We start from the raw sequence: 23,743 nt of genomic DNA, 5'->3' as shown, positions 1-23,743 counted from the left end.
GGACCCCAATGATGCGTTCGCTACATGTAGGGTATAACAATCATTAAAGTAAGTGATTGACTCTTTGTATTTTTTCGTTTTGCTCTAAGTTGGCATTAAAATAACAGCCAAATAACAATTCAATTAGATATCTATCACCTGAACCTATTTTCAAATCTCAAACTTCTAGAGTTGGAAATTAAAATTACAGCTTAATAACAACTTAATGAGATGTGTACTATCTATTATCTGGGCCTATTTTCTTCTTTTTTTACTTTAAATACTTTCTCTTTTTTTCTTCAACACATTACTATCTATCTCTATTGTAGATAGGGCTCCAATCAAAGGTACCTGTAAAAATGAGTTATTTTTGAGCAATTCTTTGTCGCTTTGTCCATGTACAAAAATACGGTCTAGTATTCCGCAGTTCATACTCCAAAGTATCAGTCAAAATTCGAAATGTATATCTGATGTATAAATGCACAAATGCTATTTTTAGTTTAAAATATTAGTATCAATTTAAAAAAGACTAGAATATTTAGCTGCTTCTCTCAAAATGAAGAATTAAATCCATTGTCATGTTGCTTGAAATAATGACCATGCCTAGGGGTACAATGTAAACCTATATGTAAATATTGTGTAATAAGAGTGTACATAATAGTTTTTTTGGCACAAGTTTTTTAAATATTTTTTTCAGTGTTGTCTATAAATGTTTTATTGCAAATGACGGTCTCCTGATGAAGGCAGTAGCCGAAACGCGCGTAGTGTTCCAAACCACCGCTTTGCCTACTTCAATAGCCCCTCAATCCATCTAGTCATTTGATAATGATTTGTGTCTTTTTTGCAGGTTTTCTTTTTTGTGAATATTGTAGACTATAAGTATATAAAATGTTATCAATATCTGGAATTAACTATAAATGAAAATATATATATGATACAGACAAAAAGAGAAAAATATAAATAAAATTGATTATATTTTTATAAAAAATATTTTTTGATATCTATTATTGCTTTTTTATGTTGTCATGTGCACTATATTGATATAGATCTCACCCCATAGGAGATGGCATATAATATAAAAATTGTTTGCTACAGTTTCCTCTTTCTCAAATGAGTAGTTGTGTTACTATCATTAGTAGCATGGCTGGGGCAATGCGTGGTGAAAACTGCAGAGGCCTCCTGACGAGAGCCACAACACTTTTTAAAATCTTTTTTAGTAATTAACCACTGTCCAAACCAGAGCAGGGTGGTTTATTGGTGATTTCGTCTTTGGCCGAGCAAGGTCTTACAGGATGCACTATTAAAGATTTGTCCGCCTTTTTGCATTTACCCGACCAGCTGCCCTTGTTTAACTCTGCATGTATTTTCCCTCCCAGTTTGTAATGCCAGAGTGGTATTTTAATTTGGTCCCAATGTTCCTCATGCGCACCATCTTCTAGCCAATGCACAGCTACTCGTTGCATCTTCTGACTCTCAAAACTGTCTTCCTTATAGCGATAATTTCAGCTTGTCATCAGAGTGTGCTCCAGACTCTGAGTGCAGCTGCCCTACACTGACTATTTTTTCCAGGGAAGTCTAGGGAGAACTGCTTGGAATTTACGTAGCAGCACACAGGAACATTGCTGTGAAATCATCCGGCTCCAGTCTGGTGCCTTGGGAATATCCTTAAAGCGAGGAATCTGCAGTTAGATAGAGTACAGATAGACTGTTACCAAAGGTAAGTAACTTGATCTACTTTCACAGAGCATCCCAAGGAACTTAGTGTTTTCAGCTGCAGCACAGCCTCCCTGTATAGTGCATCAGTGGATCATGAAAGCTATATAATGGACACCTTAGGGAAGAATATCTATCAAGGTGACAACCTTTCTGGCGATACTTGGCTGATATGAAGCAGATCTGGGCAGACATCTACCACTACTGAGGAGGACAAAGGGAAAAGCAGGGACAATTCCGAAAGGGGGGGGGGGGGGTGGGGAACTCCTCTTCAGTAACAATGTGGCCTTAGATTTTATTATCTTATTTCAACAATTGTTGGATAGGCTAATTGTTCACTGCCGAAGATGTTTGTGGAGCACATCCCTCACACTACAAGTACACAGTAGTGTTAGATATGCTATTTAATGTAAGAACACTGTTCTGATGCCATGTTGGAAATGTTTTGTAGCACATCATAACTGATACCAAAACAGCTATATGATGTGCTTTGCTACTTGGCCACTAACATTCTTTTCATAGTGCACAAGGACACATTCAGCAACCATCACTTGGTGGCCTGTTACCAGCCATACTATTCCCATTGCTGCCAAAAATGTCAGTAGAGGCCCTCCATTTAGCAGACAGCCCTCTTGAAACTGAGTCCATGTCATCTTGTACAACCAAGAGAGCCCAACTTCTTCTCTGAGCCGCATGTCAGATGACATCCTTGCAGCACTCTATAAGGGAGCCATTTGTCTATCTGCAGCAATCAATGCCAATGTCATCGGATTGGTGGTTACTGGAGCTTAGCCAGGATTGTTCCCACTCAGTTTTTCCAGAGACTTCCTCAGTGCTCACTACAGAAGGATAGCTATCAGAGACTCTTGACCGATTCAGGCTGAAATCTCGAAAGGGGTCTTCAAGCCCATCCCATGATAGGTGAAAGAGGGGCTTTTACTCAAAAGAAGAACTTGGGAGACTAGTATCTTAGCCTGAACCTTTGCCACTTTATCAAAAAACTATTTTACATGGTTCTTCTACAGCAAATCTGTCAGTTTCTGAAAAGAGTAGATTGTATGACCTCATTAGATTTATAAAACTGATACATTCATAACCCCATCTATCCCAAAACCACCAAGGTCCTGCAATTTAAAGTGAGTAGTTACAATTTCCAGTTCAGTTGTCTTGTACCAATACAGCTTTCTTCAGTAAGCAAGCTCATCAAGTCTTCCCTTACTTAGATAACTCCTTATCAAACTCAGATTGCATAAACAAGCCTAGATCTCTGTGGAAGCCCAACTGCACCCATTTGATACAGGAGGGCTTACACTGACCAGGGAGAATCAACTCTGCTTCTTTCTGCCCAAATAAAGTTTCCAGGAGCCATCCTAGGCATGTCATTGTGGAAGGCTTACTTCTTGGCAGAGTGCCCCAAGAATATTCTCGCAAGCATCAGGAAATTATAAGCTGTTCCATTTTGCACAGTACTTGCCTATGAGTTACTCTTGGGGATGATCTCCTTGTGTCTCTCCTAATACCTTTCTGCTGTCAGGTGGAAGATATAGTAGATTGTCAATTTCTGATCACTTTTATGTTTCTGGCCTTCAGGTCGTGGTGTTGGTGGGGTAGAGGTGTTGGGTCCCAGTAATAGCTCCTTCAGATGCAAGTTGGCTGTCGAGGAATTTACAAATACCAGCAATGCTCGTATCAACCGATAGTGAACACCTTCTTACTTGCACGTTACTGAAAATATTAAGAACTGAGATTACCACAATGTAATGACTAATTAAATCTGATATGCTAGCAGTGTGCTCCCTCACCCTCCGTTTGTTAAAGCCCCTTCACAAGTGAGTAGACTGAGCCTTAGGATGCATATGCTTGCTTTAGTTTGGTTCCTGATCTGGTTGAAAAACAAGCTGCATTTCAAGCACCTGAATATCAGCTGCAAGTTCCTATTAGTCTGGCAGTCACCCATATTTTTTTCTAAAGTTTGATTAACCAAATACAGATACCATCACCTACAACGAGGGGCCAACAAGGCACAATTTCAACTTCAGTGAACAACCTTTGCATTTCTTACCCCATTCAACCTTATTCCTTATACCCTCCACCCTCCTGCCTCCCCCGCGGCCGTTCATTACAGTGTTAGCAGGCAGTAAGTTAAAGTAATGTAAAAAGCTCAATTTTTTCAGCTCTCAATCTTGGATGCAAGGGGCAGAGAGAGGGTGTTTTGCCATTGGAGTAGGGTTATCATCTTGGAGGCTCGACTTGACTTCTCTCATAGCCTTTTGGGGGCAAGCTGATCTGTTGGGGGTGTCCGCTAAAATCACATCATCCAGATTTCTTGGCCAGTGGGTGTGTTTTAGTGAGGGGCAGCCCATTATCTGACTGTGCCTACCCGGCTCTCTCACTTTGTAACCTTGCCTGTGGGTTACATTCATATATGTCACTCATCTTTTACATTGTAGGTTTTATAAAGAACCTATTCTCTTTAAGGCAGCTGGTTAAGGTTTTTACACTGGCTTCCTTTCTTGTATCCTCTCTCTGCCAATTGTACTCCTGATTCAAGTGATGCCTCATCTAGTGTTTTGAATTATCTGGATTTCCGACGAGGAAAGTACTGTGCTTAGAGCTGTTAAAAGACTTTTGTAGGAAGTAGGATAATATCATCCACTTTACCGTGGTAGCAGCCCTGAAAAGAGTGGCACCTGGATTAATGATGCTCCTGGCTTGACATTACTTGTGGTTAAACAATTGAAATGGAACAAAATATGAACTATTTATTCTCTGTATAATCGAATTGGAGATTTCAATGTGGAAAACGTTGTGTTCTCAACTACTCTCTCTCGCAAATTGCTTGGTATACCAGTAGTGAAATAAAGAGAATGTAACAGTTCTGTATGGTATTGTCAAGTAATGACGGTTTTGTATTTTTAGGCTGTATGCTGTAGTGATGAAGTTCATTGCTGTCCCACTGGCTACACCTGTAACATCACAAAGGAAACTTGTATAGAGGGAAATACATCATTCCCCTGGCACTCCAAGACCAATGCTAGTCTAAAGGAAGAAGACGTTGTAGCATGTGATGAGACAACCAGTTGTCCAAAAAACTCAACCTGCTGTAGATCTGATTCAAAAGCCTGGGCATGTTGCCCACTGCTTGAGGTAAGGCTGCCATTAGTAATGCGCCATATGTGATGAGTTGGGCACTTTGCTGCAAACAAGCTGTAACACTTTGTCATTGAAGTCACTGAGAAGTCGATGGTTACTGGGCATTATTCTCTGTATACAGTTTATCACTGTTTTCTCTTAGCCACGATTGGTTTTCACACCAGTTAGACAACCAAGCTACTGCCATAAACTCTTGATGGGCAGGAAAGGCAAGCAATAAAGGCCTTTTCTCGGAAATGAATGGGTTAAAAACTCACATACTTCATCACACAATAAATACAAAATGTAGTTCTTGTTTACTCAGTACGATAACTTCACTGAGAGGATTTGTGTTAGTGGGCAAATTACCAGGGCAATCTGGTTGTAAGAAACATAATATATACTATGGGGACAGCTTCCACCATAGTAGTAATCCTGTGCCTTGTTAGCTATGGTCCGCCAAACTCAGGTAGCGATGTTACAGAATGACAAGATTTTCTTCAGTGAAATTCTTTTAAAGGATGGAAAGGCAGGCAAACGATCTGAAAAATTCCCAAGCTAATTTAGTAAAATTATAAAGAATTTAAGGATTCAAAAAATGCCAAAACACTCAAAATTGGATATGACTATTGGATATATTTCCACATCGCAATGGGAGAACTAATAGTACCATACCCAGTGTGCTACCTTCATTTCAGTTTTGTTAGTTCCTTCAAGAGTAATCAGGCTGGCGAGCCGATGCATGCATTGGCACGCTTGGTGTGGATCTTCCTCTGAGGAAATACAAGCAGCATTTCAGGCACCCAAATCTGAACATTTAGTGTCTTTTGATCACGGGCAGTCACCCAATTCAAAACCCCTCCCCAGCCCACCCTTAAGGTTTCAAATGATGGTAATTATAAGATGGACTCATCTGTTATGCAGCTCATTATTAGTAATCAATCAAAAGAAGCAATGTAGCAAAGTAATGGTTGAACATGGTTTTTCTTCCTGTGCTATCACAAAAGCAGCACAGCTGCAACAATCTCGCATGATCACCAGACAGACACTGTTTGGACTAATCCAGTGACAAGCCTACTGAGCCCAGAGTAATGGAGTCTGGAACAAACCACAAACAACAAACTTAAACTTTTGAATAAAATAGCAAAGAAAATGTACATGTTCACTTGCAGAGACCACAAACCATGAAGATCCCCTGAATTGCCATAACCTATTTGGAGCAAAGTCAGTGAGCAGCAGACTACCCAATGCACATATCAATTAGACACATCTATTCTACTTGACAGATGAATTGTGGTGAAGGTGTAGGAAGGAACTGTGATACCTACAATGTAAACTTGTATTAGTATTCTTTTACGATTTGCTAACTGCCCTATTCCCTCTCACTCCCCCAACAACTTGCCTTACACACTTATAACTTCTAGGTCTTGTAATTGGCCTCAATGGCTTTGGATGTTTTCTATGGAAGTCTCCCCTTTCATGATCAGTTCCTGGTGTGTGATGAGAACCAGGCCTCTGGGAGGTTAATGCTCTGATTTCTTCAAGCTCTCACCAGTTTGTGATAAAAGCCCAGAATTTGAGAGTAAAAGAAACAGTGCCACATTAGCGACAAAAACTCACAGTACATAGTTAGTTTGCTGCTTAGTGTTCTAGCTTATTTGACTAAAAACTTAAAATTGGATAAGTGTATGTGACTACATGGATTTTTGGGGAAAAGGTTGAATAAAAAATGCACAATTAAGATTTTAGAGTCCTTTCATGTTTCTGTGCTGTCCATAAATCGATCACCAGAGCTCCAATGTAATTCCAGCGCAAAGTACAGGTTTGCAGCATGTGTAGATCACATGCAGTGCACTCTCCGGAAATGTAGTGTTTGTTTTATAATGATAATTTGTTAGGTTTTCTAGGAAACCCTTCGGCTTAAAGTGTGACGATTGACTCCTGACTACTTTTCCAAAACCCACGTTGCACTGGGACGCTTGTTTTATTTTTAGGTCTCGTAGAACCAACGTGCATGCGTTGTTCTGCGAGAGTTATAGTAAGGGGCATTGAAAAATGTTCCCAAAGTCTGCAGGAGGATCTAGCACAGTGCATGTGCGCTGGGCGCGCGCACCATCTGTCCGCCTGCAGGCTTTGGGAGCATTTTTGCGACCGCTTTGATGTTCACTGAGCCCCGCGGCCACTGAGAACATCAAAGTGGCCACGAAATTGCTCAACATTTGGCACCCACTTCCTTATGGGCTCCAACAACGAAGGCTATCAGTTTGACAGGCCAGCCCGCAGCCAAGCACAGTTTGCCTTGGTTGCATTTTCCAATGACTTGTTTTTTTCACGCTTTTTTATTTTGTTCTTTGCGGTCCGGCCGCGCGGCCACTGCTTGTTTTAAGCCATTCCCATCTCGCTTTTATAAGTGAACTGAAAGGTTGAGCCGACAACAGGATAAAGACTTGAAGTGTTCTAAAAGCAAAGTTTGCAGTCGGACAGTTAATAACCCTGAGAGCAAAAAAACATCTTGTGCGCGATTTTTCATGCTTATGTACAAATGTACGTGTGTTTGAGTGTGTGCCTAAACATGTGTGTCAATGCGTGTCTGTTGATGTGCGTTTGTGTAATTGCATGTCCGTATAAGCATGGTTGTGCGTACAGACGTTTAATGAGGTGCATGTATATATGCAGAAGGTACGAATACGAGGGCACCAAGTAATGCAACGATGACCAGTCTCGTGTTTTACTCCCTCGTGAGTGGAGTGACTAAGGAAATCATGCTGCATTCACACGTCACGTGGTGGAATCAATCCTAAATTATACTCTTTATTTGCGTTTAGGTTATTTATGGTCAGTAAAACAGTAAAAGTACAGAATAACCTCGAAGTGACAGTCTCTCTGACGGAACATAATTCAATTTATATTCACCCCCGCCCGCACCGTGGATTTTCTCACCTGCGTGACCACCCCCACCCACCTGCACTCCGCTGTCCGTGGATTTTTGCACCCCCGCCTGCACTCCCTAGATTTTCACCCTCCCTTCCCCCACCGGCACTCCACTGTCCGGGCATTGTGGTTTCTTGGTGATTGCCCATGCAGCTGACGCCAGAGAGCCTGGTTATTCAAGCTACTTGCTCCAGTACTCGGTTGGGTGGCACTTTCCCTACTGTGCCTTCAGACAGGGAGTACAAAAGGCTAGAGGCTTGTGTAAAGAAATCTTTCTTTCTTGGCAGAGATTATGGTGCTTAAATCCTTGAATGCTGATTTCCTTCTTGCTCATTACAACCACGCCTTACGGGGCATGGCCCAGATATGATGCAGTGCATTCCCTTGGACATAAAGGAGCATTCTCAGGAAGTCATCGCTGACAGTCTATCTTGCTACATCATTAAATTTGGACAGCAGATTCCATTGCTCGAGCTATAGAGGTGTCCATTTCCATTCATTGTCATGCATGACTACGGACTTCCAACTTCTCTGATGTCAAAATTCTCCTCTGATGTCCAATGCAGTCTGATGGAACTTCCCTCTAATGGGATGCTCCTCCTCTGTGAAGAGGCAGGTTCTGCGCAGGAGAGATTTAAGAACTCAAAAGCCACAGCAGGCTTGCTCAGTCTTTGGCTTCAGCCACCAGCCAGGGACTTCCGATCCTTGAACCTTTTTGTGGGTTCAGCAGGAGTTCCTCCTTTTGTCCCAGACGGTACCAGACTCACGCAGCAACCTAACCTCCTTATCTGCCAGTACAGGGATCACTTCAGAGGACGGGGCCATGGATCCACGTTGCTTCCTTCCTTCTCTCATGCTTCTCCATGAAAGCAGGCTTGGTTTATTCTCCAACAGCACATGGAGCCTGTAGGAGGCCGGGTGTCCCATTTACTTCTGGGCTGGAAGGCCATTACTTCGTACTAGTGGGTCTTTCAGATCCTAGAAATAGGGAACACCCTACACTTTCTTCAGGTTCCACCACATCTGACCTTTTCCACCTCCCAATAATTTGAGCATCTTTCAACAGGAGACAGCAGCTCTCCTTCGGAAAGGGGTGGAGAAATTGGTGCCGAACAAGGAAATGGACAGAGGTTGCCACGTGTTACTTCCTGGGGCCCAAAAAGGATGGTGACCTATGGCCCATTCTAAATTCCCAGAGGCCTGAACACCTCCATCAAAAAGGAGAAGTTCAAGATGCTGACCATAGTTAAAGTCCGACTGGCGTTGGAGCTTGGAGACTGGATGGTGGCACTGGACTTGCAGGATGCGTATTTCCATGTTATTATCCTGCGGTCCTACTGGAAGTACTTGCAGTTTGTGTTGGATTCGGCACACTTCCAGTTTGCAGTGCTACCCTTTGATGTGACATTGGCACCTCAAGTTTTCATGAAGGTGATAGCAATGGTAGCGGCCCATCTCCACATTTTCTGTGTACCTGAATGCCTGACTGAATGCCTGACTTGGTGTTGCATCATATGCAGTCGACTGCATCTCTGCTGTTTGACCGTGGCTTTTTGATCAACAAATTTCACCTGCAGCCCTCCCAATGACTCCAGTTCATAGGATTGGTACTGGACACCACTCTCCTCCGCGCCTTCCAGCCTCCACAGAGAATTACAGATATCTAGGATGATGATGATAAATTTTATTGCATGATTAATAAAAATCTTACAATTAGAACAGTCTTTAAAAACACACCAATTAAAATTTTAACAAAAAAATAAATCTGAAATTCCTAATATTCTCAAAATAAGTTTCTCAAAAGGTCCCGGAAAATAATGTATAAACATTAAATCAATCCATAATTTTTCCAAGGCTTAATATGGAAAGTGGCAATTATTATTTCATTACTTGTGTGCAAATTCATTCATATTGTATGAAATGTGTCCCTAATTATTTTAAACTTCCAGATTTACTGGGCTCAACTCACAAGCATCCAGTTTATTTTTTGCAAGTATCAAAAATTTTGTAAAATTGGCATTCATTTTGTTATCTGTTGGTCTAAAAGAAACTACCATAGCATGTCTACATGTACGAACACCTCAGTCAATGAAGCAGTTTTTCAGATATCGTTTTCTTTCCACCATTATTACTTCACATATACAGACCAAATGAACAATACTTTCATCCCATAGCTTGCATAGTCTGCAGGGAGTCGGCATAGATGGTCTCAGCCAAGGCATTGCATGTTTTAAGCCTGGTAAGTTGCCGAATCTTGTTTTCATAAATATGTATCTGATAGAGACTACTAGCCGCAGATTCCTTCATGTAGAATTATCCCCAGGTCTGAGACTGGATCCATGAACTTTTTTGCCACAGCATCCCTGCGCGCCGGGGGTGTGGCGGCATCACGCGACTCCGCCCAGGCGTCGTCAGCGTACGTGATGTCAGCGAGGTAACATAACAGACGCCCCGGCGCGCCTACGTCAGTTGTTTTCTTTTCCACGTGCAACGCAGGTGCTGTCCTTGCTACAGGCCTGTTTAGGGCCCCTTTTTCTTCCAATTCTTTTGTGGGACAGAGTTCGAATGCATTTGGGCTTCAAAACTTGCACGTTTTGTGGGCGGCTTATGTCGGTGACTGACCCTCACCTCATTTGTATGTGGTGTTTGGGGGAGGATCACAGTACAACGGAATGCGCTGCGTGCCAACAGTTGAAGCTGAAGTAGCGGTGGGAGCGTCGGATGAAACTACTCTTGGCGCATCTCTCCAGGTCGACGTCCTCCCCTCGGTCTGCTTCAGCGGACGGCTTTAGATACGGCCGTGGTCCTAGTCCTCTACCTTCTCCGATGTCACGTGAGCGTTGCTCCCGTTGGGTAAGTGTCAAAGTTTGTCCCAGGGGGCTGGTTTCCAGCCTGCCGGGGGCGTGGACTCTCCGCAGGTGATGCAGCCCCGCGTGTCGTCCTATCTACCATTTCCCGGTGTTGGGGCTTTGAGAGTCCAGATGGAGACATGCGTGGCGGCTTTGCAGGCCTCGCTGGCGTCTCCTCCTCCTTCCCCTCCTGGAGCGTTGGCCGATATCACTCGCCGTGCGTAGGGCCCTCCGCGGCGCCTCCCGCCCGACTGGTTCGGATCCAATCTTGGAGGATGTGGTGCTGTTGGGGTGCGGCCCCTCGGGGGTCCCTCCTTCAGACCACGGCACCTCCGCCTTGCTGCAAACTCGCGGGAGGTCGTCGGGCCTCGGGTCGCATCCCCGAGCCCCTCTCGGTCATTTGACAAGGTGGTCCTGTCTATGGCCGTGGTGACGCCGCTACGGCGCCGGCAGAAGCTGGTCCGTTAGGAGCCACAGGAATCGGGGACTCCTCTCCTCCCTCTCCGGGCCCCTCTCGTGCCTCTCTGGGCCCCTCTCGTCCCTCCCCCACAGGCGGCTGCTTCGTCGGAGTGCGAGTCGGAGGTTGAATTGTCCCTGGCACCGCCACATGGGTTGCCGGGCTATCTCCGCCACATTCTGGGCCATGGCTGGCGGAGGGCTTTGTGTCGCTCCCCAGGCCAGTCTCGTTCCCCCACGCAGGTGACTGCCTCGGCGGGGGTCGGGTCGGCGCTGCCCGAGCGCCAGTTCGGTTCCAGCTCCACTCCGGTCTCCGGTGCGGTGTGACTAGGAGGAACCCTGTCCATTGAGGCCGGATGGTGCTGACGTCCTGCATCAGGCAGCGGACTCTACGGCTCCGCGCAGGGGTGGTGCTGCGGATTCATCTTCGGACGCTCCTTCTCCGGAGGCAGGCTGTATATTGGTGTCGTCCTCCCCAGAGACTGGTCGCCATGTGGTATCTTTTTCACCGGCGTCGAAGGGCGACTCCCCACCCTTCTTGAGGCAGAGGTGTTCGTCGGAAGAGCGGCAGGTCCCTCATTCTTCGGTTCCTTCTGACTTCCAGGTCTGGCCCTTGCCCGTCCCGCTTGGCCTCAGGGACGGCCGCCTTAGTTTGCAACCGTCGCCCACGGAGGAGCTGCTTTCTCCACCGCGGGGCCCTACGGAGGCGGGTGCGGCCTTTGCTCACGCGGTGTCCACGGCTGTGGGCATCCTGCGCATGGGTGACCCGGTGGCTCACTTTCCGGCGGACCATCTCTTGGAGGTTCTCCACCAGTGCTCTGGTGGAGGGAAATCTTACTTCCCTTTGAAGGGTTCTCCCTTTAAAGGAGACTGGTCAGGTGGACTTACGGCATCATGGTTTGGATGGCCGGGAGCTTGCGGCGTTTATTCTCCGCTTCGCTCTGGACGTCTCGGAGGTGCTGGGCGAGGTGCTGGGCTAGTCGCTCTGTCGCCATGCTTGACTTCGGGACAGAGTATTTTCTGAGAATATTCGGGAGCAACTCATCGACCTTCCGTTTGATGGCAGCATGGTGTTCCATGCCCCGGCCGACTCTGCCATCCAAAGGCTCTTTGCAGGGCTCCGTCCTCCTCCTCCTCCTCCTCCGTCCCCTCAGCAGTGACTCCTGAGTTGGGCTGATTCTGGGCCTTCTTAGGCCGGTTGTTCTGGCTGTGGAGGTTGTTTTCTGGCCATTTGCGTCCTTCCTTGGGACTTTGGCATTGTTGGCTGCTGGACGGCCCTTTTGTTGATTGTGCGTGTGTTCTGCCAGAGATGTTGCGCAGACTTGGCCCTGAGATTAGGCCTTCTGCTTTGCTTGGGCTGCTGATCAAGCCTTCCGCTGGGGTGTTTTCCCCGTGGCTCTTTTGTTTTTCCTCTGCTGCGGAACTTCTTCCAAAGAGGGTTCCCATATCTTGGGACTTAACGTACCCGTGGTGGGGTAGTGGTAGCTGTCATAGGGCTTGCGCTCTGCTGGGGGGTTCTGGTCGCCTTCGGGTGCCTATTCTCCATGGCATTTATGTAGGTTGCTCTTGCTTCTTGAGGTTGTGTGAGCAGCCACTCGTAGTGGTGTCCCCGGGCATCTCCTCCTCTCCCTGCTCCTGTCCAGAGGTCTGGGATGATCCTGTGTTCTCCCTTGCCAGGCGCCACCTACTCGGCCTTCCTGGCGCCTCGGGCTGTTCTACTTGCTTCTGGTGGCTTTTGACTGCCAGCGCTGTTCTGGCTGGCATGTTGCTCTCCATTCCTTCTTTTCCCTAGTTTCCTTGGGTCCTCTAGGCTTCTTCTTATTCTTCTCCTCCTATCTTGGCATTGGGCGCAAGCTATGTTGCCTTGTGGGGGAGTGAGGTGCTTCTCCCTCTCCGGCCTTGCCCTTGATTCCTCTGCTGTGAGGTTACGAGCCTCTTCAGCCTTCTTCTCCCTCCTACATCCTCTGGGGGTCAGTGGGGTTCTGCTTGTGGGGCCCTCTGTTCTGTATTGGCTGGTGGGGTCCTTTCGCAGACCCTCCTTCCCACAGGGTATTGATAGGGTATCTATTGTACGTGAAGGAATCTGCGGCTAGTTGTCTCTATCAGATGTACGAGTTATTTACCTTCGGTAACGATGTATCTGGCAGACGATTCTAGCCGCAGATTCCTTCATGGCCCGCCCTTCCTCCCCGATTCTGCAAGAACTCCCGGGTTGGTCTTCGGTACTCTCCTCCCGGGGTGGGGTTATGTCTCCTGTGAGTGCCTGCTTTGCTCTTGACGGGTGCCTTCGTTTGGGGGTGGTTCATTCCTCCTTTGGTTCTTTGGAGGATGGGGTTCCGGTGATCCGGTGCCCTGCTGCTCTGGCTACTCCAGGTTTGGGGGGATTGCTTTCGATCTCTGTCCCCTCCCCTCCCTTCCTTCCATTGCGATCCTCTGGTTACGGGTCATCTGGCCATGTCTTGCCCTTGTGGGTGGTTGCCCTCTTTGTTTGGGTGGCTTGGAGGTATGTTGTCCCTGTCTGTCTTGGGACTTGCCCCCTTCCTTGTTCAGGATGGGGGTGGTAGGTCTACTACTACGTGTGTCTTGACTTTTATGCATGTTCCTTGCCCCTGGGGCACGAGTGGGAGGCTGTCTATGTGCCTGCAGGGTGGTTGCTCAGGGATCTACTTGTTGTTTCTTCTTCTCTGCCTTTGGGTTCTGCAGTGTTGACACTGCTCTTTGTGGTGGTGTTAGTCCCCATTTCTTTTCCAATGTTTCCGCTTTTCGCACACTGTTCCCATGCTTCCACAGTTTTTTATCTGGTAGTTCCGCGTTGTGGTGCGAAAAAGTTCTCAGAAGAAAACAGACGTAGGCGCGTCGGGTGGGTCCTATGTGACCTCGCTGAGCCCCCCCCCAGCACGCAGGGATGCTGTAGCAAAAAAGTTTCCGGATCCAGTCTCACGCCTGGGGATAATTCTATGTGAAGGAATCTGCGGCTAGAATCGTCTCTACCAGATACATTGTTACCAAAGGTAAGTATCTTTTGGTTTGGACTGACCATGGTATTTCTAAATAAAGTTGCACCTTAAGACTTGTATATTCCTGTACCAACACCCATGCTGAGATCGTTTAATAAACAGGTCTTAGTCTTTCAAAAGGGATAGATCTTTTACAGATTTTTAAATTATTTTCTTAAAACTTTGTGCAGTTAAAGACATTTCCAAGATCTCAACAATTGACAGTTCTTCGAGAGCCTTTTGCAGGTATTTATAGAAAGACAATTTTTCGTTCTGTTGCATCTCTTGCCACAGTAGACCACACATTGGATTATTAATATTAGTTTTAATTTGTTTCCAAGCCTTAACATACTGACTCATTCTTGCATGTTGATTGCAGAAGCCAAATTTCAGCCTGATCTGAGCAGGCGATACATTGGGTGGAAGTCGAAACAAGTGTTTAAAAGTTTTTGTGATAGCATTATTTAGCAATGTAGAATCCAAACTACTAAGAATTTCACTTCCATAGGTAAGGCTAGGGGGCAATTTCGCTTTTATTACTTTTAATAATGGGGTGTAGTTGGACCTCCCAAGGAGCTGTAAAGTAAGCGAAAGGCCCCTTGTAAACATTTGGTTTGATTCTTCATCTCTGTTTTGTGGTATGGAAAAGATCCATTCTCATCAAACAGTATGCCAAGATATTTATAGCAGTGAACTTTTTCTAGCTCCCGCTTTTGAAGGTACCATTTATATTTACTGCACTTCCGTTTTTTGGTGCTGGCTTCCATCACTTTTGTTTCATTTATTGTCATTTTATTCTCAATTGAATAAATCAATGTTTTGTTTATTAATCGCTGCAGTCCTATCCTTGTTTGACTTAGCAGGACGACTTCATCAGCATATAGTAAATTCGATATTTGTTTCTCTGCCAGCTTTGGTGAGTCTAACTCATTGTTCATTGCAGGCGTAAAATCAGATAAAAATAAATTGAATAGATACGGACCTAAAACACACCCTTGCTTTAAGCAATGAGTTGTATTAATTTTCCTAGAAAGTCTTAAGCCATTCCCAAGTCGGACTCTTGTCCAGGTTTCAGTATATAACAATTGAATTGCATTTAAAAGGCAGGGACTAATTCCGTAGTGATCCAATTTCCTCCATAAAATTTGCCTATCCACACAGTCAAAGGCAGCTTTAAAATCGACAAAATATAAGTATGATTGTTTTATATTTTATCTTTTTCCATTAGTATTCCCAGTGTTAAAATATTCGTTGCCGCCCCTTCACCTTGTACAAAACCCGATGGGTTCGGCCAAATTAAATGCTTGTCATTTGCCCAGTCGATTAACTCTGTAAGGAGAATTGATGCAAAAAGTTTAGCTTCAACACCTTGGAGAGTGATTAGTCTATAGTTGGCTGGGAGAGACCAATACCCACTTTTATAAATAGGAGAAATTATAGATCCCTTCCAAGACTCTGGGACTGATCATGATTGCAGTGTGTGATTAAATACTGGTTATAAATAGGTCGACCAATATAATGCTTTCTCCTTATAAAACTCAGAGAATCCCATTTTGCCCTCGGCACCATTGGATCTCTGTTTCTTTATAAGTTTGCATACTTGGTTTTCCGTTATCATTATTGTATTGGTATTCTTTTCTTCTCCTACTGCATTTATACTACAATTAGTGGAGTTCATAACCATGTCTGGAGTAGCATTCAAGTGCATATCTAAAAACGTAACCATTCAGATTCCGTTACTGTTGAAGAAGTAGATTTCCTACTAGCTCTATTCAATTTGTTAACTAAAACCAGAAGTCTCTTGTATTACTCCTTTTACAAGTATATAAAGCTTTAGCCCATAACAATTGTTTTACTTGCATTTTATCCTTCCAGATCAATTTCCTTACTTCTGCATTTATCCTTTTACATTTTTCTCGGAGTTTGATTACCTTGGTACTTCTTTACCAACCTCAGGGTTCTATTACGTTCTTTTTTTAATAAATGACATTCAGACAATATTTTAACCATTGAACATGCTTTTTTTTCCACTGCCCTTTATTACCATCTTTTTGAGACTGACTAGAAATTAATTCCTTTATAAAGAGGGACCATTTTTCAGTAGCATTGGAAAAATCTCCTTCAAACTATGACTCAACAATTGCTTGTGCACGAATTGTGATTGAATCTTTGATGTTTTCCTACCAATAAAGTTTCTTGTAATTTACTGTTACTATTTCTCCCCGAAGTGTCATATTGTTTTCATATCTTAACCCGTTTAAGTTTAACTCTATTATTTGCTGATCATGGTCACATCTTTCCGTTCCCTCTATCTTGTAAGACAGAATTTTGTGGAATAAGTTCAACAATGCTATGGTGTAATCATTTCTGGACCTATAATCTCCTGCTTGATACGTCCAAGCAGGTGGCGAATCTTTTGGAAATCACCCATTTAGCACCCTTTAGCCTATAGTTTCTAATTCTTTTTACTAAAGTCTTACCCATTTTTTCATTCTTTTGTTCCTTCAAATCCATTGTAAGTGAAAAACTGGGTATTGACCATAAGTAATTCTGTTGTATTTCAACATCTCTTAACATAAGACCACAACATGTTCATGTTAAAGTCACCAGTAATGATGATCTCGGGTTGCATGTCCTTGTCCAATTGCTACAATGTCATAATTATCTAACAGTTAGCCTTTGTTCTTTGTGAACCGGAATCAGGGTGAATATATACGTTATATAGACCAAATACTAGAACCATCACCACTGAGTCAAGTGTAAGCCTCACTAAAATACCCCAAGAAGAAACCAGTCCACTGCGAGTCAGAACTGATATATGTATAGTAAATGGGGGCAGTAAGGTGCACACTTCCGGTGAATCTCGAAATGGTGCGCGAAATTTCGTCCTGACCTCATGGTTAGTCATCTGACTTACTATCCTTTATTGAAACCAATGAAATCGTGGTCTTACAAGAAACCTGGTCAGTGGGTCCTGAGTTTAGACTAGGTTACATAAATTTCTATAAACCTGCTATTGCTGGGCAAAGGAGGAGACCGATGGGGGGGGCTAACTATTTGGGTAAGCAGAGCGACAGGTATACAGTTCAGCAGCTGGACACGGATAGTAATGACATCCTAATAATCAAGATACAAGTCCTCGGTGTAGAGAACCTTATACTTTTTAATGTATATGCTAGAGGGTTGCCTGGAGGGAAAGCCTCAGGTACTGTTACCCTTCTTGATTCCTACCTCAATCTGTACAAAGGAGAGGGAAACATAGTGGTCGCTGGGGACTTTAACTGCTCCTTTGAACCATTAGACACAAACGATGTAGATTTAGGTGAAGAGGAAGATTTGATATGGGATATCCCGCAATTAATATTGAATCCTATCAAGAAATGGTCGGAGGCGACCCTACAGCTTAAAGCGCTCTGCTTGGAGCATGGATTAAGGGCGGTCAACGGGAGGGCAAAATCTGACAAGCATGGCCTATAGATGCAGGTTGAGGTGCAGCCGTATAGACTACATACTCATTAATAAGTAATATGGGCCTAGTCTAATAGATATGATCGTTCAGGAGAGGGTGGAAAGTGATCATAATCCCCTGGTGCTAGCACTCATACCAGTAGGCAATCATATAGAAGATGGTTTTCCCGCGGGTGTAGAACTTCACCTAAGTAATGACACCAGGAGAGTAAAATGGTCGAACCTACTAAATAAAGCGGATCAATTGGAGGCTATCAATAATTTGGTGACTAAGGCGACCACAGACCTCCAAAATTGTCTTGAGCAACAAGAAAAAAAGTCCAATGTTACTTCTGTTCATAATCAACTTTTTAATAAGCTTCAGGGCATTTTTATATCTAATATAGTAAAACCAAAAATCTCTGCAAAGGCACCTGCTGACTCATGGTATGGGAAAACATGTAGGGTGGCATAGAAAGCATTAGCTATGGCGATAAGATCCAAGAATAGGGACAGGATCCACAATGCACGGGTGGAGTATATGTTCGCGCAATACAAAGCGAAAAAGGAATGGGATGAGGAACATTGGCAAGAGCTGTACTATGCTAGCCAAGATAGGAACATGTTTGGATTATGGCACTTGGTTAAGTGGGGTAAAGGAAAGCCGAGCCAACCGCCGAACAACCATGTTGCTCCCGAACACTGGGTTTTGCACTTTAAGACACAGTTTGTCAATGATGCCCGAGAATGTGAATTATTGCAGGGTCCTTTGATTACCCCAGTTGGTAATCCTCCGCTGCACTTTACTAAGCAGGAAGTTGAAGCTGCACTTAAAGCTGCACCGAGTGGCAGAGCGCTCGGGCTTGATTGTGTTCCAGCCGACCTGTTCTTGAATAATAAGACCTTGTGGGTAACATATACACAGATCTTCGTGAATGCCATCTCAAAGGGTTCTCCAATCCCGGAGTCATGGATGGGTGCGGAGATCATACCAATTTTTAAAAAGGGGGACAGATCGGATCCTGGAAACTACAGGCCTATTAGTTTAATTGACTGCATTCAGAAGGTGACAGCCAGGCTTGTGTTAAGTAGAATCCAGGGTTGGATTGATGAGTTTGACATCCTCTCGCCATTACAGGCCGGGTTTCGCTCACATCAGAGCACAATAGACCAGGTTTTTAGATTTGTTTTAATTTATTGGCATGTGGCGATCCTTAATGGAGGCTGAATATATGCCGCTTTTGTAGACTTAGTCGGCTTTTGACTTAGTCCTGCGAGCCAAGTTATGGAGTGTCCTCGCAGAACATGGAATGCCTTTGGACCTGCTGGCTTTTTTAATTAAACTTCATGATGCAAATTTTGCTCAAGTTTGCTGGGGCCAGCAAGGCCAAGTGACAGATAGATTCCAGATTGCTAGAGGGGTTCGACAGGGGTGTGTACTGGCACCAACTTTATTTTCTCTTTACATTAACAGGATGACCAAGTACTTTAAGGACCATCCTACTGATGCTCCAACTTTAAATGGCAGGAAAATACCGTTGTTATTGTTCGCCGACGACACCCTGTTAATTTGAAAAAACCAACAAGGCCTGCAGAAGGCTATAGGGAGGTTTGAGATGTTCTGCCAGGATTTTGGTCCTAAAATTAACATAGACAAGACAAAGTTCATGGTACTACACAAACAAAAAACTGTAAGATGGCGAGTCACCATGAACGATGTTATGCTTGAGCAGACCCATGTTTTCACGTATCATGGCATCACACTAGGCTCCAGGCTAAATTGGAATCCACACTTGGATCAGTTGTTACTTAAACACGCACAACTATCTGGTGCTCTGCTGAAAGAACTCCGGTTATCCCTTATGAAGCCGATTGCCCCTGTGCTAAAAATCTATAATGCAAAAATTGCAGCTTCGGTTTTGTAAGGATTTACAAAAGGGGGTGGTGATGAACAGAGTGTCTGAGTTAAACAGACCACTCTTACCCAGTCCAAAGATCAGGGCTTGATCCATCACCGTTATTTATCTCACTGCCCCATCCCAGCTCAGAATCTGGCTATATGCAAATCAGTCTGTCCCTGGCCCAGTGCATCATGGGAACAGGGCAGACTAAACTACCAAGCCAATTCTTCACCAGAAAGGAGACAAGCTACCGGGGACCGGTTTCTGGCATTTCAGCCTTCTTCGGCCCGGCTTGCTTGAATCCTGATGGAGCAGTGAGAAAGGGACTCATGTCTGAGTATACCCTGCCACACCTATAGTGGCCAAAAACGATTTACAAAAGGGGGTGGTGATGAACAGAGTGTCTGAGTTAAACAGACCACTCTTACCCAGTCCAAAGATCAGGGCTTGATCCATCACCGTTATTTATCTCACTGCCCCATCCCAGCTCAGAATCTGGCTATATGCAAATCAGTCTGTCCCTGGCCCAGTGCATCATGGGAACAGGGCAGACTAAACTACCAAGCCAATTCTTCACCAGAAAGGAGACAAGCTACCGGGGACCGGTTTCTGGCATTTCAGCCTTCTTCGGCCCGGCTTGCTTGAATCCTGATGGAGCAGTGAGAAAGGGACTCATGTCTGAGTATACCCTGCCACACCTATAGTGGCCAAAAACGATTTACAAAAGGGGGTGGTGATGAACAGAGTGTCTGAGTTAAACAGACCACTCTTACCCAGTCCAAAGATCAGGGCTTGATCCATCACCGTTATTTATCTCACTGCCCCATCCCAGCTCAGAATCTGGCTATATGCAAATCAGTCTGTCCCTGGCCCAGTGCATCATGGGAACAGGGCAGACTAAACTACCAAGCCAATTCTTCACCAGAAAGGAGACAAGCTACCGGGGACCGGTTTCTGGCATTTCAGCCTTCTTCGGCCCGGCTTGCTTGAATCCTGATGGAGCAGTGAGAAATGAGTCCCTTGCTCATTGCACCATCAGGATTCAAGCAAGCCGGGCCGAAGAGGCTGAAATGCCAGAAACCGGTCCCCGGTAGCTTGTTTCCTTCCCAGTGTAAGAATTGGCTTTTGTAGTTTGGTTTGCCCTGTTCCCATCATGCACTGGGACAGGAACAGACTAATTTGCATACAGCCAGGTTCTGAAACTGGGATGGTGCAGTGAGCTAAAAAACGGTGTTGGATCTAGCCCTGATCTGTTGACTGGGTGAGAGTATTCTGTTTAATTCAGAGACTCTGTCCCTCACCACCCCTTGTTGTAAATATTTTTGTCCACCCTAAGCGTGGAAGGGTATACTCAGATGTGAGTCCCTTGCTCATTGCACCATCAGGATTCAAGCAAGCCGGGCCGAAGAGGCTGAAATGCCAGAAACCGGTCCCCGGTAGCTTGTTTCCTTCCCAGTGTAAGAATTGGCTTTTGTAGTTTGGTTTGCCCTGTTCCCATCATGCACTGGGACAGGAACAGACTAATTTGCATACAGCCAGGTTCTGAAACTGGGATGGTGCAGTGAGCTAAAAAACGGTGTTGGATCTAGCCCTGATCTGTTGACTGGGTGAGAGTATTCTGTTTAATTCAGAGACTCTGTCCCTCACCACCCCTTGTTGTAAATATTTTTGTCCACCCTAAGCGTGGAAGGGTATACTCAGATGTGAGTCCCTTGCTCATTGCACCATCAGGATTCAAGCAAGCCGGGCCGAAGAGGCTGAAATGCCAGAAACCGGTCCCCGGTAGCTTGTTTCCTTCCCAGTGTAAGAATTGGCTTTTGTAGTTTGGTTTGCCCTGTTCCCATCATGCACTGGGACAGGAACAGACTAATTTGCATACAGCCAGGTTCTGAAACTGGGATGGTGCAGTGAGCTAAAAAACGGTGTTGGATCTAGCCCTGATCTGTTGACTGGGTGAGAGTATTCTGTTTAATTCAGAGACTCTGTCCCTCACCACCCCTTGTTGTAAATATTTTTGTCCACCCTAAGCGTGGAAGGGTATACTCAGATGTGAGTCCCTTGCTCATTGCACCATCAGGATTCAAGCAAGCCGGGCCGAAGAGGCTGAAATGCCAGAAACCGGTCCCCGGTAGCTTGTTTCCTTCCCAGTGTAAGAATTGGCTTTTGTAGTTTGGTTTGCCCTGTTCCCATCATGCACTGGGACAGGAACAGACTAATTTGCATACAGCCAGGTTCTGAAACTGGGATGGTGCAGTGAGCTAAAAAACGGTGTTGGATCTAGCCCTGATCTGTTGACTGGGTGAGAGTATTCTGTTTAATTCAGAGACTCTGTCCCTCACCACCCCTTGTTGTAAATATTTTTGTCCACCCTAAGCGTGGAAGGGTATACTCAGATGTGAGTCCCTTGCTCATTGCACCATCAGGATTCAAGCAAGCCGGGCCGAAGAGGCTGAAATGCCAGAAACCGGTCCCCGGTAGCTTGTTTCCTTCCCAGTGTAAGAATTGGCTTTTGTAGTTTGGTTTGCCCTGTTCCCATCATGCACTGGGACAGGAACAGACTAATTTGCATACAGCCAGGTTCTGAAACTGGGATGGTGCAGTGAGCTAAAAAACGGTGTTGGATCTAGCCCTGATCTGTTGACTGGGTGAGAGTATTCTGTTTAATTCAGAGACTCTGTCCCTCACCACCCCTTGTTGTAAATATTTTTGTCCACCCTAAGCGTGGAAGGGTATACTCAGATGTGAGTCCCTTGCTCATTGCACCATCAGGATTCAAGCAAGCCGGGCCGAAGAGGCTGAAATGCCAGAAACCGGTCCCCGGTAGCTTGTTTCCTTCCCAGTGTAAGAATTGGCTTTTGTAGTTTGGTTTGCCCTGTTCCCATCATGCACTGGGACAGGAACAGACTAATTTGCATACAGCCAGGTTCTGAAACTGGGATGGTGCAGTGAGCTAAAAAACGGTGTTGGATCTAGCCCTGATCTGTTGACTGGGTGAGAGTATTCTGTTTAATTCAGAGACTCTGTCCCTCACCACCCCTTGTTGTAAATATTTTTGTCCACCCTAAGCGTGGAAGGGTATACTCAGATGTGAGTCCCTTGCTCATTGCACCATCAGGATTCAAGCAAGCCGGGCCGAAGAGGCTGAAATGCCAGAAACCGGTCCCCGGTAGCTTGTTTCCTTCCCAGTGTAAGAATTGGCTTTTGTAGTTTGGTTTGCCCTGTTCCCATCATGCACTGGGACAGGAACAGACTAATTTGCATACAGCCAGGTTCTGAAACTGGGATGGTGCAGTGAGCTAAAAAACGGTGTTGGATCTAGCCCTGATCTGTTGACTGGGTGAGAGTATTCTGTTTAATTCAGAGACTCTGTCCCTCACCACCCCTTGTTGTAAATATTTTTGTCCACCCTAAGCGTGGAAGGGTATACTCAGATGTGAGTCCCTTGCTCATTGCACCATCAGGATTCAAGCAAGCCGGGCCGAAGAGGCTGAAATGCCAGAAACCGGTCCCCGGTAGCTTGTTTCCTTCCCAGTGTAAGAATTGGCTTTTGTAGTTTGGTTTGCCCTGTTCCCATCATGCACTGGGACAGGAACAGACTAATTTGCATACAGCCAGGTTCTGAAACTGGGATGGTGCAGTGAGCTAAAAAACGGTGTTGGATCTAGCCCTGATCTGTTGACTGGGTGAGAGTATTCTGTTTAATTCAGAGACTCTGTCCCTCACCACCCCTTGTTGTAAATATTTTTGTCCACCCTAAGCGTGGAAGGGTATACTCAGATGTGAGTCCCTTGCTCATTGCACCATCAGGATTCAAGCAAGCCGGGCCGAAGAGGCTGAAATGCCAGAAACCGGTCCCCGGTAGCTTGTTTCCTTCCCAGTGTAAGAATTGGCTTTTGTAGTTTGGTTTGCCCTGTTCCCATCATGCACTGGGACAGGAACAGACTAATTTGCATACAGCCAGGTTCTGAAACTGGGATGGTGCAGTGAGCTAAAAAACGGTGTTGGATCTAGCCCTGATCTGTTGACTGGGTGAGAGTATTCTGTTTAATTCAGAGACTCTGTCCCTCACCACCCCTTGTTGTAAATATTTTTGTCCACCCTAAGCGTGGAAGGGTATACTCAGATGTGAGTCCCTTGCTCATTGCACCATCAGGATTCAAGCAAGCCGGGCCGAAGAGGCTGAAATGCCAGAAACCGGTCCCCGGTAGCTTGTTTCCTTCCCAGTGTAAGAATTGGCTTTTGTAGTTTGGTTTGCCCTGTTCCCATCATGCACTGGGACAGGAACAGACTAATTTGCATACAGCCAGGTTCTGAAACTGGGATGGTGCAGTGAGCTAAA

General features: G+C 45.2%; 1 protein-coding gene across 11 annotated transcripts in view; it reads left to right on the top strand.

Moving 5' to 3' along the window:
- The window catches only part of GRN (granulin precursor), a 1,328,618-nt gene that overhangs the window by 1,248,124 nt on the left and 56,751 nt on the right, over nucleotides 1-23,743 (top strand). For all 11 annotated transcript variants that reach the window (XM_086923912.1, XM_086923907.1, XM_086923905.1 and 8 more), the window contains one exon: nucleotides 4,612-4,839. In XM_086923912.1, the coding sequence (XP_086780038.1) occupies nucleotides 4,612-4,839 (228 nt within the window). The remainder of the gene's footprint in view (nucleotides 1-4,611; nucleotides 4,840-23,743) is intronic.

The sequence above is a fragment of the Lissotriton vulgaris genome, chromosome 5 (assembly GCF_964263255.1).
Source record: "Lissotriton vulgaris chromosome 5, aLisVul1.2, whole genome shotgun sequence".
Taxonomy (NCBI): Eukaryota; Metazoa; Chordata; class Amphibia; order Caudata; family Salamandridae; genus Lissotriton; species Lissotriton vulgaris.
This window is presented reverse-complemented; position numbering and strand designations above follow the sequence as displayed.